Source organism: Phasianus colchicus, chromosome 22 (assembly GCF_987193195.1).
Source record: "Phasianus colchicus chromosome 22, bPhaCol1.hap1.1, whole genome shotgun sequence".
Taxonomy (NCBI): Eukaryota; Metazoa; Chordata; class Aves; order Galliformes; family Phasianidae; genus Phasianus; species Phasianus colchicus.
This window is the reverse complement of record NC_143457.1, coordinates 2,917,592-2,932,524: the sequence shown is the minus strand read 5'-3', so window position 1 is coordinate 2,932,524 and position 14,933 is coordinate 2,917,592. Positions and strand designations below refer to the sequence as shown.

Below are 14,933 nucleotides of genomic sequence, written 5' to 3'. Positions count from 1 at the left end.
CCACCAGCAATAAATGCAAATGCCAATTGTCATTCTAAACTAGTTTCAAATGCTTTTCACTAAGTCAACTTTCAGATCAGTGCTGTGAGCAAAACGGATGCAGCTCCCTCCTATCAGGCCCCCGGGGGCTGCAGGAGGTGCTGCTGATCTCACCCCTCCTCCCCCATCTCAGAAGAATGTATTCAGAAAGTTACTTGCCTTCTCGTTGACTGGTCCTACAGCAAAGCAGCTTTCCAGTGCTTCTAAAGAACTCACTACTAGCCTGGAGGGAGAAAGGAAAGCAGGCTTGAGTACAGCAACCCTTCTCTCTCCTTAGCACTTTGCTTTATGCGGGCTACAGTCATGAGTAGCTCAGAGACAGCTAACGAATGCCAAGTACAAAATCAAAGCATGATAAAACCTGCCACAGGCACCATGCATATCATTTCATTGTGTTACAGACCAGAGTTAAACCTGGCTCACGCTCACAGACAAACTTAGGACTGCTTTAATAATCCACAGCTGAAAGACAGGGGCTTTTCTCTACCAAAGAGGATAAAACATTTCCTTACGCAGCCTGCAGCAGGGATAACTTGGATTGTCTTGACAGTACCAATTCACCATGGCCCACAGACGTACATATGACTGCAGATCAAGGGTTGGTATGACACATGGGAAAAAGCGTAACCGACTTTTCTAAGGGAGCAAGATTCTATTTGCTTGCTATTTTCACACAGGTTGCTCTTTCCAATTTGGAGTTTCAGCAGAAAATACTCCGGAGGAAAATTAACTGGGTATGACCCGCCTGAGAGCTGCTGAAGTTTTGACAGCAATAAAGCAGGCTGGTAAAATACTTGCCCCAAGGAAAAACCTTATTTACACCTTTGCAGCAAAGTGCTGACCCTCCCCTGCAGCACCCTTTCATGCCTTGAAGTAGAACTAGCTGAAGAGCCACCTGGCACACCAGGAGCAGTGCAAGAGTATAGGAAAAGGGAGGGATGAGACAGCCTTAAGGGGGGAAATAACAGCATAGGATTGGATACGAGGTAAAAGGAACAACAATTCTGAGGTCTGGAGGTGATAAGTAACATTGATTTCCCACACCCGCAGCCATAAAGCCAACAGGGCAAGAGAAGTGAGAGAAAAAAGCATAAGGAGGGACGAAGCAGTAAGGAATCTGTCCAACAAGCAACAGTCAAGCTGTATGCAGCAAAAATCCGCAAACCGCCTCATCTTTACATTTTGCTAAATCATCTGCCATGCAATGATCAGAATGTAAAGAAGCGAATGTCACTTGGAAAACAGAAAATCAACAGTCAACAAAAGCCACACCATGTGTTCTGTCTCTGACACACACTCATTCGTGCAGAGAAAAGGATGGCATACTAACCGGTCCAGGGTGGTTAGGGACTCAGTTTCAGAACTTTGGGGGAGCAAAGAAAAAGGAAAAAAAATAATAATAATAATAATAATGTGTAAAGCTCACAGAAAAACTCCCTACAACACATTCTAAGCAAAAGGCAAATTAAATGGGGAAATCAGGAAGCTGGGAGAGCGATATATACAGTCAATCTAAGCATGACTCGTTCTGTTTGGGCAGCAGACACTTGCCTAACAGCACAACAGATAAAGGAGATCCAGGCCACCTAGCACAGAGAAGCCAAGCACACTGCTTAAAGCACAACTGGAGGTTAAATCTGAAGTACAGGCACTGAAGTTCTGATAGAAAAGCTGTCTTAGCTGTTCCTGCCCAAGAGGCCCTTTGTGAGGTAACCGTGCTGCGTTCTGTAACTCGTATGTAAAAATAAAAGGAATCATTTCTTTTGGTTCCAAATTTTTAGGATCTAATCCCACTGCTTTGGGAAATCAGAAGGCATGTCTGTGCAGAGAGAGACATCTGGTGGAGATGTCACAGCAGAAGGGGGAAGAAAAGAGAAATTACACGCAGGAAAAAAAAAATCCCAAGATAAAACATTAAAGGACAGCAATCAGTGTCCAAACAGGTCATTCAGTTGGATGCTACTGGTACTTCAAGTCCTGAACTTTTATGGGAGAATGTCAGTAAGACAATTAGCTGTGACTTGCTCAAAGTCAAGCAGTGTATACCTTAGAACACCAAATTTTCAGCAGTATTAATTCTCCTCTGACCTTTTACCTCTTGTCCTTGCTAACTTGCCAGACTATATAGCACAGACTGTATAAGCTCAAAGAAAATGGGATGGACATCAAAAAAGTTCTATTTCTTCTGCCCAGTATATCCCCAGATCACCCCATGAGTCTCAGTAGGGGTACTGGAGGGGGAATCAACACTTTCTTTTCTGCAGTTAGGTCTGCAATATACAGATTCTTAAGATAAGCTGTTGGAAAGCACTCTAAGCAAGGTCACACAAAAAATACACTTTCAAACTTCAGAGAGGCCTAAACTTGGTGAGCTCCAGAGAACAGACGAGGACTAACTTGAGAAAATGCACCAAAGAAAGCAGAAATCTACTTCAGACCTTCAAGACTCCTACAGCAAACTAATTTAGCAACATGAAGCATGCACACAGAACTCTCCCTTTAATTCACCAGATAAATCAAGAGAGCACAACACTTTCCTTAGAACCATCAACTTCTCACTTGTTATTTTGTATGGCAGTGACAACACTGCACTAATTCCTTAAGTTCTCCAAGTTTTGAAAGGCACACAAACGTGCCTAGGAGCCTTCTAGAGCTACTATTCATTTATGAGGAGCAATACAAGACTGCAGAGATACCTCTCCAGGACAGTCCCACTGGCAGCAGCAGGGGTAGCTGACTCTGTGTCTCCAGTACCATTCCCTTGATTCAGGTTTGGGGGACAAACATTGCTCACGGAAGCAGATGGGAAATCCTCAGGGGGCTCATCAGGCCATCCAAACTGCTCTTTGGTTTTGCCATAGATTTTTATGGAATCCAACATCGTGACTCCAGCAGGATCCACAGAAGCCCCAACTGTGGTGAGGAGAGAAATTTGTTTAATGACTAACAAAGCTGCATGAACGTATGACCACACTAACAGTTTCATCTCCTTGTCGAGGTTACTTCCCATCCATATTATCTCCACTCAAAATTCTTCAGTTGGGCTACTGCACATTCACCTACCAGACTGTAAAGAAACAGCTACTGTGTGCATGATCTGCCCTTCAAACTGTTTCTGTGGTCAGGTCAAACGAACAACTTGTGGAAACTCTCCTTACTGTGAGCTGAAGTAACTTCAACATAACCAAACAAAACCAACAGGCAGGCAAAGCAAACAATTAACAAAGACTTACTGAAGAAGGTTAGCTTTTTGTCTGCTTGCAAGGCTTCCTCACGAGTGAAAGGGAAGTCAAACCAACGAGCTCTGGTCAGATTCAGCTGCATAGTGCGACCAAATATCTCCAGGTATGAGGGTGCTCTCTCTATTGCTTGTGTGCCTATCTGGATCCGCATGCCTGTCATCACCATCGTGCTGTTATTGTTTGTAACTTCAATGGTGAAACCTCCAGGCTGCAGAAGACAAATCACAAAGGAGTACCATCATTCAGGACAAGAGCATCACCTGGAAGCCCAACGGAATGCCCAAAGTGCCCCATTTACCTTTGTGTTGGCCACATACATGCCAGTGGAATTGAGCCGGTGCTTTATCTGCTGAGCATTGTAGACTTGCAGCAGATCATTGCCTCCAAACTCCACATCTGTGAGTTGCTGGTTGTGTTCAAAGAAGTCAATAGGAAAGTTCACTTGGCTGGATGTGCGAGTTGCTAAAAGAGATAAGATCGATATTTTTGACATGAAATATTGTCAAGAGGCAAATTGATGGTAAAACAACTTGCAAGAAGAGCTCTGCTCCTTTGGAAACACCCACGCTAGCCAGATATCTATACACTGTTACACAGATCTATAGAAAGACTTCACCCAAACCAGTACTTAGCCCTGAGATAAACTGTAACTGTCAGAAGTGAATGCCTTAAGTATCTACATGATGTTGATCAATCTTCATGTTTGTATTTGCCACTGCTAGCTTGCATGAGGCACAGGAGAAGTCCCTTACTGATAGCAGCTGCCTTGCGCTTGCGGACAGGCTTCATGATGCTGATGACACTGCTAGGCTGCAGGGAGGGCTGGAGCCAGTAGGAGGTGTTCTCTACATTGGCCATGTAGATCCTCAGGCTGCCATCTTCGCACAGGAGGATCATAGTAGTTCTCTGCTGCTCATTGCAGGCTGTGTGGCGGATGGCCACCATGTCCTGAATCTGTAAATGCAGACAATGGAAGTCAAGTAAATGACCTGGTAACTGCTGCTTGAAGAAACAAACACATTGGATTAAAAGGCTGCCAAAATGAGAGATCTTGTTATTGGAAAGAAGAGGCTACATCTGAAGGGCCAAAATATACATAATCTTCACAGACCTTTGCTTTGGCTGGCAAGGTTTTAATCTCCTGGATAAGAAAGGTGTCTGGCTTCACCATCACCACTAGTGGGACACCTGTGGTTTGCTGAACACAGCACACCAAGCCAGGATGGTTCATGACTTCAGACCACTGGCACAGCGCTGGCGAAGTTTTACTCCCACCATTTGAACTGCAAGAGATGAAGGACAGAATGATATTGATTTAAAAAGCAACAAGTGGTAATACACAAAAATTCACGAGCATTAGACCAGTTAAAGCTTCCTCCACTGCAGGAATTCATATCATTGAACAGCCAGGAACACCATGTGCCTGATTCATAAATGAGAGACCTGAGATTAAAGTTCTGGACGTCTACCTGTGCAACCTACTGTAGGGTATCTGCTTTAGCAGGGGGGTTGGACTCGATGATATCTTGAGATCCCTTCTAATCCCTGCCATTCTGTGACACTGCAAAACTAAAGCAAGCAGAAGACATGAGCATCTCAACACACAGCCCTGATCTGTACTATGAGAACTCAAGGAAACACTCTTACCTAGTAAAATTGTATGACCAAAGCCTAGACAGTAATTTTAAAATGGTTTTCAGCTTTCTTTTTCAAGCACAAGCTCCTGTCATCAGGCTACCATTAGGAGTAGCAACATATTGCTATGTCTGAGCACAGGAAGCTGGCACGTAGGTTAAAATTCACATGGATGCACAGTACCATGTTTCAGCACACTCAGTGGCACTAAGCAAGAAGAATCTGTGCGACTCTGTCCACGGGTTGAAAATAATAAAAAAGGAAAAAAAAACCCACTAAGCTAAACTTAACTGAGGACAGAGACTTCTTGGAACATGACCCTTCCACAGGGCCTACTCAGGATAGTGGCTTTGTGTCAAGCCAGCAACGAGCCTGTGGCTGAAATGCCCAGCACCAATTGTCAGAGCAGATGACAGAACAGCTTTTTTCTTGCCACATTCATAGCATAAGAGATTGGTTTCCCTCGAGGGAGCCTGAAAATAAGCCTTAATATGCACAATGCACAAGGTCCACTGCAGTACTGGTGCCGAAAGGAAACAAAGGCTTCCTGCTCTGCAGCCTCCGTGAGGGTGGGTAATCCCATCAGTTCCAGCTGCTGCACCAGAAGCAGCTCCACACAGTGCAGTAAGGATGCTCTGAAACCACCTTTCTGCTGTGAAATGCTAGTGGGAAGAGATGCATATGCATCCCTCTGCTGAAACAGTCAGCTCTGGTTTCAATTCATCCTGATATTAGGCCAGAAATAACATTAAAAGTAATGAAAAAACATCAGTCAAAAAGAGGAACTTCAATACAGGCTTTGGCTATTTGGGACTGGGTTGTTAATCAGTAATATTTATTACTAATAAATCAACAGAAAAACTTCAAGGGGGCTTTGCACCCGAGTCTCACCTCTTTACATTAATTGGGAATAGCCGCTGCACTTCCAGACTGGCCCGGCTGATGGTAGCTGCAAAGGATTTGCCTTGACAGTAACTGAAGAACAACATCTGTAGGACATGGGAGTAATACACTGACACACCACCTCCTGCTACCTGGCCATTGCTGTCCTGTAGGATGAGAGAAATAAGGACATCCAAGATAAATGTGCATCCTCTGAAACACTCACAAGCAGTCAGGCTTTTAAGTTTCTCAACTGATCAAATTATTCCACAAGCCTTTCCACCACTCCCTCTCCACCCGTGAGGGAAAATAAGTCCAAAATGACATTTTCTAAGCTAAATTCCCTGATGAACTCATCCACCAGATACTTCAAAGACTTCCAAACGGGATTCTGAGATTGCATACTGTAGGTAGTGCCCTCAGCTACAGCGTGCTTGAATGTTGTATGACAGTCTCACATGGAGCACTCCCCATGTTCCCAGCTCATAATAGAGCTGTTCTGCAGGCCTTCTTCTCATCTATTTCCCTGATTCAGAAATGCAGGCTGGAGGAAAAGCACTGAGCAAAATGTGCATGGATTTTAAAGTCACCTGCATGCATAGCAAGCCCCAAGAATACAGAGCTGCTATGGACCAGAAACAAAGGCTCATTCCACCTATGCAGCTCCAGCAATGGTCAGTAACTTCATTTGCTGCCACACCTTTGAAATACATCTCTGTGAACAGCACTGCTCTCAAGACATCTCCCTGCTGAGAAATCCTGCTGGGCATAACTTCAGAGGGAGCCATGGAAGAACATGCTACATTTTCTAGATGAAAGGATCAAGGGGTTTAATTTTTACCCCCACTCCCTTTCACTGCAAGGATATTTCTCTCCTCAGAAGAATGGCAAGCTCATTGATCTAGATAAGCGAGCTTTAAAAAGGGAATAAAAGGAAAAGAAACTTCTGCCTTTGACTGTAAGACCAAAAATACGAGAAGTCACTGTGCCTATTCTACAAGAAAGAGAAGTCATCAGTACCTTTAGGTCCTCGTGATTGACTTCAAGCACATTGGTGACATAGAATGGACCGTGCTGGGCACTGCTTGCCTCCTCCATGAGCTGTGTATAGATGTACCCAGCAGAAGACATGATCACTATTATGTTCTTCCCCTCCTCATTGAAGAGGAAAGTGACATCCCTGATTTTGGAACTTGGTAGAAGGAAATAGAATGTTGGGCTCAAGGCATCCACGGAGAGATCGTAAATCTGTGGGGAGAATTAAGAAAAGAGTCAACCACTGTGAAACTAAACAGTCTTTTTCTTTTCACAGCACAAATAGACAAAAGTCAAGAGCAGGGAATGCCTGGCATGTTTCATTTTTCTGTTGAGTTATCTGGTTTTGCCTTTTCTTGCAGTAGCACAAACTTACATTTCCAATTTATTTCTAACTATGAAAATAACTCCTCCGCATGCAAGTCTGCAGAGATCCAGACTTTAAGTCTGAAATAGACAATCACAAATCATCAGTAGCTTATGAGCAAACATACCTTCACAAAGTCTGCAGTCACAATAGCAAGCTCTGTTTGGGATCCTGGCAGCCACACAGCTTTAATGATGAAATTTCCAGTGGCCAGTTGGGGATGAAGTACCAAATGGTCAGAGACTGATCCAGAACTGCTGAATGTTAACACGTGGCAGTCCTGGAGTAATGAAAATAATTGGTCAAGCATCAGAACAAAATACCTGTATATGTTTCAAGCCAAGAACAGTTAAAAGCAGGCATTCATTTCAACTTCCATAACGGTTCACGCATTAAGAATCTAAAATTCCTGCACTTAACATAAGTGACATGAAAGTCAGTTAAAAAAAATATATATTCTGTTCCAGATGTTTCTTAGCTAAATAGCAGATTTGTGGCTTCTGTGGGTTCTGGCACTGTGAAAGCTGAATCTGAACTTGGGAGAATACCAAAAAGTGAGTCCTTGTTACAACACACCAGCTGTTACAGACTAGTTCTAACACACTTTAAGTTCCACATGGATAAACCTTGACTTCAGTCTTCAAGTAAATCTGGCCTAAATATAGAAATAACTATTATTTTGAGGCATTGCCCCATTTACTACATTACTTATATAGATACTGCCTCTTTTACTTCACATATCTAGTAAGAAAGTGATTCATTAGCTAGAATTAATGACAGACCTTTGGAGCTGGCTCTGACAAGGTTCCTCAAAAAAATCTACAGATGGTTTTGAGATGAGGTTTCCAACTGCTTAGGAAAGAGTTAGTCAGGCACTTACTTTCAGTCCACACACAGCTAAGTAGTCCTCCTTGCAGGGATTCCCAGTTAGGCTCAGTACAGTAAAGGGAACAGGTGCAGATGCAAGGCGTGTGAGGGTCAGTTTTCTTTTGCTAGAGTCTGCTTGTTTCAGCAATGCCGAGAGCTGAAGGACTGTAATCTGCAAAAAGAAATGAACTTCCTTAACCAGATTTAGAATTTCGGAGAGAAAGTCATCTCCATTCTAGTTCTATGATGCCATCCCTGTGCTTTTTACCATTTCTGCTCTAAGAATTCTTTTCTCTGAAGAGCAAGTGGTTGTTCTAAGCCACGCAATACTTGACAGAAGACATTACTCACTCACCTTGCCCTTTTCATGACTCACAGCCAGGTGCTGCCGACGTCCATGTGGGGATGACAGCACACACATTGCCACACGTCTCAGCACATGTGCACTGATCAGCTGCCGGATTGTCTGGCCTTGATCACCACTGTAGTTCATGCGGACGTTCTCAAAAGCACCCTCTTGGGAGCCAAGAGTTGGGACCTGAACCATTAGCAATGAAGAAAGCATAAAAAAGTGCATCACTGAACGTTAAATGCGACCCATAATTTAATTACCCAGAATAACCCCTTTAGTATCATACCATCAATTGATCTGTCATTTCTACTGACTTGTCCAATGTATGCAGCTCATTGAGAGCCTGCTGTGCACGACTGCTGCTCCCCATGGCTGAGGCTTGCTGGAAGTTTATCTGAATTGCATCCATTAAGAAATTCAGCATCTCCAGCACCAAAGGAGCAAAGGAGAAGTTGGCCTACAAGAAAGAGATATGGCAAGTGAGGATCAAGATATTTCTGCTGGGTATTCATAAGATCTGCATCTCAACTAGTTTTTAAAACCTGAAGTTGCTTCTGTGATCTCTACTATCAAAAAGAGGACCACAAAAATCAAGCAGCTCGGCTGATAACCAACACTGCTCGCTTAAGATCCTCTACACTAACCACTTTCCTTCTAACAGCCAGCTGATAACTATACCTGGGACTGTAATTCCTCTCGACAGCCCTCAACATTTCTACACAAGCTGCTCTTCTTGGGTTTTTCTTCATCAGGGCCCTTCCCCTCACTGATGGTAACCTTGGCCTTCTCTGCAGGAGAGGTGCTTGCATGTCGAATGACACTCTCGGGCACTCTGGGCTCACTCTGGAAGGCTGATTCCTTCATGGTAGAGCTCATACCACTGCTAGGAGTTCTCTTCACCAAAGCCTGGGGATGACATAGGAATGTTAAAAGCCCAAACTAGCTTTCATCACTGACAAATTGAATACAGACTGTAACAGCAACAAGACTAATGCAATTCCAAAGAAACAGAATGCAAAGCTCTTAAAAAGCAGCAATTTTCAAAAAACAGTATCCTGCAAGCCACTCCCCATCCAAGTACCAGCAAAAGGCTCCTTTCTGATCTACAGTTATTCTGCTGCTAGTGGAAAACATGAGAAAAGATAGTATCAGCTGTGCAGCTTAGGCTAACTTGTGCATGCTGTAATGGTAGGTGGAATCAAGACACTTTACCAGGCAACTGCCATCTTCCTTGGCTCCACAGTCACAGAAGAACGATCCGTATTTGGCATAAGAAATCTCATGGTCCTTGTGACAAACTTTAGCACAAACGGTGCAAACACCAACCCCATCAACCATCTTGCAAGTGTGACAGTGATACCTGCACAAAATAAGCTGGTTGAGTTATGAAGCATAGTACTTCCAGAAGGCTCCACAGACTGCATTTGTTTTTTAATTAATGGCCAGAACTAGCAGGCTGAAATTCTGACCAGGAGTTCTGAGAGATTCTTACCAATGTTGATTCATGAATTCTTTCTGTGTAATGGTGAAGGTACAGAGTTTATTACAAAGAGAATCTTCATCCTATTAAGAAGAAATGCGTTCTAGTAAGGTATTATAACTGCACTTCCACAGCAAAGGCAGATGGTACAGAATGTGTTTCTCATACATTTACATGAATATTTTAACAGCAGTGAGTTTTAGCACCACCTAGCTCATTTGCAGCATTAACTGTGCCTGTTGCCTACCGAATCTTCAGCTTGAGAGTCCTCCTCTTCCACTGCCAGCTCTTCTACCCAATCTGAATCTACCTCAATTGCCCGTTCCTCGCCATCAACAGAAAGATGACTTGGTCCTTGTCCACTGCTCTGGCTCAGTGCATTAGTGACATCAGCCAGGTAAGAGACGATATGGCACGTACACTCCAGGATAGTAACATGCTATGAAATTGAGATGAATGAAAATGAGAGGCAACACTTAAATCCCACAGCAGTTACTATAAAGCAGGAAAATATAACACACACACCCCCAATCAAATTGTTTTCAAATTCTCACTGTGCAACAAGAACAAGAGAGCTGATGCATCTATGGCCTGAAATTTATTTCTGCCAATAAAACAACAGCCACGTGCCTTACCTTCCCCTGCATGACGTTAGCATTCATTTTTTCTACGACGTTCTTTTGAGACAGGTATTTCTTGCTGTAACACATAGAGAAGATCATTACAACTAGTGGTCTTTGGGAGGTATAAACTCAGTTTCCACCTTAGCTTCAAGCACCAAATCTGCTCTAGCTCAGCAACAGGAAATGTACCAATGTAGTGATTACTTAAACCATCTAGAGTGGAAAAGATGATGAAACCATGTTTGTTTGTTGGGGGGGAAACACAGCCTAGCCTGTCTCAGACACCTTATATCCCAAACAACAAACTACAAAATGAGTGTGCATCAGTAAACATGCACTTCTGTTCCTGTATTATCAGAAAAAAAGACAGTTTAGTTGAAGCAAATTAACAAATAGCAGTATACAGTTTGCTCTTACCATTTGCCTAGCCAATCAACAGCAGCACCATGAAGCTGGAGGTGTCCTGCACCTTGTCCTGCACTAGCCAAAGTCGCCATCACAACCATCAGTTCAGGAAAGCCTGTGCCATCACCGTTGGCCAACATCTCCGTTGCCATTGGTATCAGAGTACTCAGCAGAACAGTGCACACGCCTTCTCCAACTTGGCTAATAAAAAAGGTGAAGATTTCAGATGCTGCACATCACCTACAGGAAGGGCAGCTAAGACCCACATTGCAAGAACACTGACCCAGCAATGCCCTCATAGGCAACAGCTATGCCCCACTTGTTTTATTTGAACTGTGACAGAAGGAGGCAATCAGTAACTCAATTAATTTACATATCTACAGATTGAAACAAACCAACAGTGCACAAAGTAATGACAAAAGCTGTACTTCACCTGTTTTCCCGAACAATGTAAGTTGTCAAGAGTTGTAGCAGTTGCCTGTTCTCTTGAACAACATCCAGTTGGTCTGAATCTTTGGGTGGAGACATGGTCATCCTGGTTAACCAGGCCTGGAGACGTACAGGCTCCACACAAGCCAGCTGAGCCAAGGAGCCACAAAGTCGCAGCAGGCTGGGGTTGGGACTCTTCTCAGCTGATGGAGAAAACTACAGTGAGTGACAGATGCTGCTGTGAATGTGTTTGAAGGTGGCTTTCCCTCTGTTAATGGTCTCACTCAGATAAAAACTTTACTTGGAATGGGGACCTGGTCAAAGCACCTGCTTTCTCTCCTTCTTAGGAAAACCAATCAGCTACAAGAAGTAAATGCAATTTTTTTCAGGTTGCTTCACTTATTCCCAGACATGAGCTCAGATAGAAATCATCTTCATCTTTCTCTAACACTAAAATCAGCTGTTATCCAGTACTAAAAGGAAAAAGAGCCAAATAAACTTGGGAAGTTTAAAAGAGGGGTGAGAAAGGAATGAGCAACACACAGAGGTGACACAAAACCATTAAAAATGAAGAAGTCACTCCGATTCCTTTTAGAGTTTTTCTTTCAAGCACCTTCCTATTGCATTCTCTCCAATCCAACAACAGCAGTAGGCAGACAAGGACATGACAGGGATATTCAACACAACCACTTACTTAACTGGAAGAGTTTGGTGAAGAATTTCAGCACTCTGTTGCAGAACTTTGCTGAGAGGTTTTCATTGGCTGTTGCCATCATGATCTGGACCAATTCTCCACTATATGAAAGGAGTGAATATTAAAGCCAGCTTTACAAAATAGCCCCAAACCAGAAATCAGTCATCTTTCCAATAAGGGAAAAACTTTCCTCCACTTAACACTTTATATCTCATAACAGAACCATTGTGGTGTTAGCAGTTTCCAACACAGTTCGTCTTCATAAACCTAAATTATGCCAATGCCCCACCTTCATCCCTGCAATTAGCCATCTGTTGCTCTGGGAGGGACTGAGAGAAACTGGGATTTCACAACTTAAACTGCACTGCCTTACAGTACAGAGCATCTCTCATAAAACTCCTGATGCTTTTCATTTCACTAGACCTTCACTGCCGATCACTACGAGGATTTGCTCATGTTCTACTTGGAATAACAAAATCCTAAGTCTTTTCACTCTCCTGAACTGCTTGAAGGCTGCCCTGTCCTTACACAGGTCTGCATTGTTCTGCACAAAGGCATCAACATTCCTGAAGAGCTGACAAACTAAAAGAAGTGAAGTGTTTGGCTTACAACTTTCACACAGATTTTACCTTTCTGAAAAGAATTCCTCCATGGCTTTTCGAGCTTGGCTGCTCTCCAGTTGTTTCTCCAAATGCTGTAAGCATTCCTCCAAGATGGACTCATCCAGGCCACTGAAGGTCAAAAAATAAATATTAGTAAGAATATATATAAGAATAATTTCAATAATTCTGAGAGCCAATAAGCAAAATAAGAGCCAACGTTGCTAACACAATTCTAACAAACCTTCCACTAGCTTTAAGAAACTCTCCTTCCAAGACACAAGAGAAAAGCAACTGATGAACAAACATCACATAAAGACCAACATATCCACCAAATGATCAGGAAAAAAGAGTGGCACACGCTGTAGGCAAGCTACACAGTAGCTTAGAAATCTAGAATAATCTACATCTTTCCAGCTCCTCGCGTTACAAATTCCTCTAACTTGCTGTTCTTTTATACTTTAAGTCTCTTTTAGAGTTACTCCACCCATTCTCTACTGTGCTCACCCTCACTCCACAACACATACTGCAAGCAAAATCCAATTATTTTTACATTCTCTAACAGAAGGCTCAATAGATCTCCTTCTGAATACCCTCCATCCAGAGAGGATCAGTGTTAAAAAGATGCAATATCATCATGCCTAATGGTTTTATGTTGCAGATGGGCAGAATCAACATCTGTGCATCAAGCTTATTCTCTCTATATACATAGCAAGTAAGGGGTGGGAAGCATAAATCTGGCTAGTTGGCCATGATAAAGAAGGGATTAGCCATCCTTATAAACAGCAAGAATCGAGACAAAGGAATATAAAGCAAGTTAGGTCGGCATCTCCAGCTTTGATTTGGTGCTTGTATTTACATAATTTTCTATTTGATTAAATAAAAAACTATCCAGATACATATGTGATCCATCCAGAGTTAGAAGAGATGATTAAAATCCACGCTGCCTAAACTGCAATGCTGAAAATTCTGGTGAGCTGAATAAAGTATCTTACATTTTCAGTCAACAAGTACAATAGTCTTCAACAGATAAAAATAAGCTGATTTTTCGCCTCTCTGTCTTGCTGCTGAAGAAACTACATTGATTTTTAAATATACTGGAGTAATTCTTTGTACACAGCTTAATTGGAAGAGAACTAGAAGCCACACAGTCTAATACCTGTTTGGATCAGAGTGATGGGCCAGTATGTTATAGCATCCTGTGATCAACTTCTCATAAACACGTGCCAGGAATTCATCTGATTCTGCAGGACCCAAGATCCTTTCTAGGGAGTTGCTGCTTATCTCTGCCACACTCTCCGTGCTGGTCTCCAAAAGGAGGGGCAACAGGGAATGAATCACCTGTGGTGGGTTCAAATCATCTGACCAGCTTGAAAAGAAAAGGTAGGTAATTATATGCAGTGTAGACAATTATTTTGTTTGCAATTATCTTAGTGTTAAATGCCTGGAAAAAACAATTCTTTCGCTTCTTTCTTATGCTTTGAAAAGATCACACAAATGAATGAAAATAAGACAGAATCAGATTTGATCAATACAGCCTCAGCTAATCGCTGAATCATAGAGAATCATAGAATGGCCTGGGTTGAAAAGGATCATAATGATCATCTAGTTCCAACCCCCTGCTGTGTGCAGGGGTCATCAACCACCAGACCAGGCTGCTCAAAGCCACATCCAGCCTGGCCTTGAATGGCTCCAGGGATGGGGCATCCACAACCTCCTTGGGCAACCTGTTCCAGTGCCTCACCACCCTCTGGGTGAAAAACCTCCCTGTCTTGTGCCTCTTGAACAAAAGGACTAAGCGTTCCTATCAAGGACTCTACTTTTTGGAGATACCACACCAAGACTGAAAAGCTGTTCATTCAGAACTGCACACTGAATATAGCATAGCTTAAGGCTCAGTTCGAAGTACAGAGCCAGTTCAGTAAGTGTTCCAACAGAACAGTCTGATCAAGACAGACATTCAGAAGACAAGAAGCAAGAATGCAATATAAAAAACATCACTTACACAATGAGATCCCCAGTAAGTCTGACCAAGGAGAGAAGGGTGTGCTTTAGGGAAGCTGCAAGAGGTAGACTTTGGCTGCAGAGAGTACCAAGGTGGGCAGCCTGAACTGCACTGATGTAGCTTTCTGCAGGGATTGTGTCATTCGCAAAGGCGTTGCGCTAAGGGTTGAGACACACACATGAAAATCAAGACAATCTGTGTTTAGCAGAAAGACAGACTACTTGCCATTCCCACTAATTTACAGAGTTAAGATTATGTTGGCTCAACCCATGAGGCTGG

The 14,933-nt window shown here is 42.9% G+C and overlaps 1 protein-coding gene across 6 annotated transcripts in view; it reads right to left on the bottom strand.

The window, feature by feature from the left end:
- Positions 1–14,933, bottom strand: part of UBR4 (ubiquitin protein ligase E3 component n-recognin 4) — a 67,719-nt gene that overhangs the window by 37,949 nt on the left and 14,837 nt on the right. For 4 of the 6 annotated variants that reach the window (XM_090123132.1, XM_090123133.1, XM_090123134.1 and 1 more), the window contains 24 exons: positions 14,655–14,812; positions 13,809–14,018; positions 12,680–12,781; positions 12,051–12,151; positions 11,361–11,559; positions 10,940–11,128; positions 10,535–10,598; positions 10,147–10,338; positions 9,912–9,982; positions 9,632–9,779; positions 9,098–9,325; positions 8,706–8,876; positions 8,423–8,605; positions 8,081–8,239; positions 7,328–7,480; positions 6,819–7,046; positions 5,808–5,965; positions 4,393–4,564; positions 4,034–4,235; positions 3,580–3,743; positions 3,273–3,489; positions 2,736–2,952; positions 1,370–1,402; positions 199–262 (listed from right to left, as the gene is read on the bottom strand). In XM_090123132.1, coding sequence (XP_089979258.1) covers positions 199–262; positions 1,370–1,402; positions 2,736–2,952; positions 3,273–3,489; positions 3,580–3,743; positions 4,034–4,235; positions 4,393–4,564; positions 5,808–5,965; positions 6,819–7,046; positions 7,328–7,480; positions 8,081–8,239; positions 8,423–8,605; positions 8,706–8,876; positions 9,098–9,325; positions 9,632–9,779; positions 9,912–9,982; positions 10,147–10,338; positions 10,535–10,598; positions 10,940–11,128; positions 11,361–11,559; positions 12,051–12,151; positions 12,680–12,781; positions 13,809–14,018; positions 14,655–14,812 — 3,783 coding nt within the window. The remainder of the gene's footprint in view (positions 1–198; positions 263–1,369; positions 1,403–2,735; positions 2,953–3,272; positions 3,490–3,579; positions 3,744–4,033; positions 4,236–4,392; positions 4,565–5,807; positions 5,966–6,818; positions 7,047–7,327; positions 7,481–8,080; positions 8,240–8,422; positions 8,606–8,705; positions 8,877–9,097; positions 9,326–9,631; positions 9,780–9,911; positions 9,983–10,146; positions 10,339–10,534; positions 10,599–10,939; positions 11,129–11,360; positions 11,560–12,050; positions 12,152–12,679; positions 12,782–13,808; positions 14,019–14,654; positions 14,813–14,933) is intronic. The other 2 variants (XM_031613430.2, XM_031613431.2) reach the window with 1 other exon arrangement.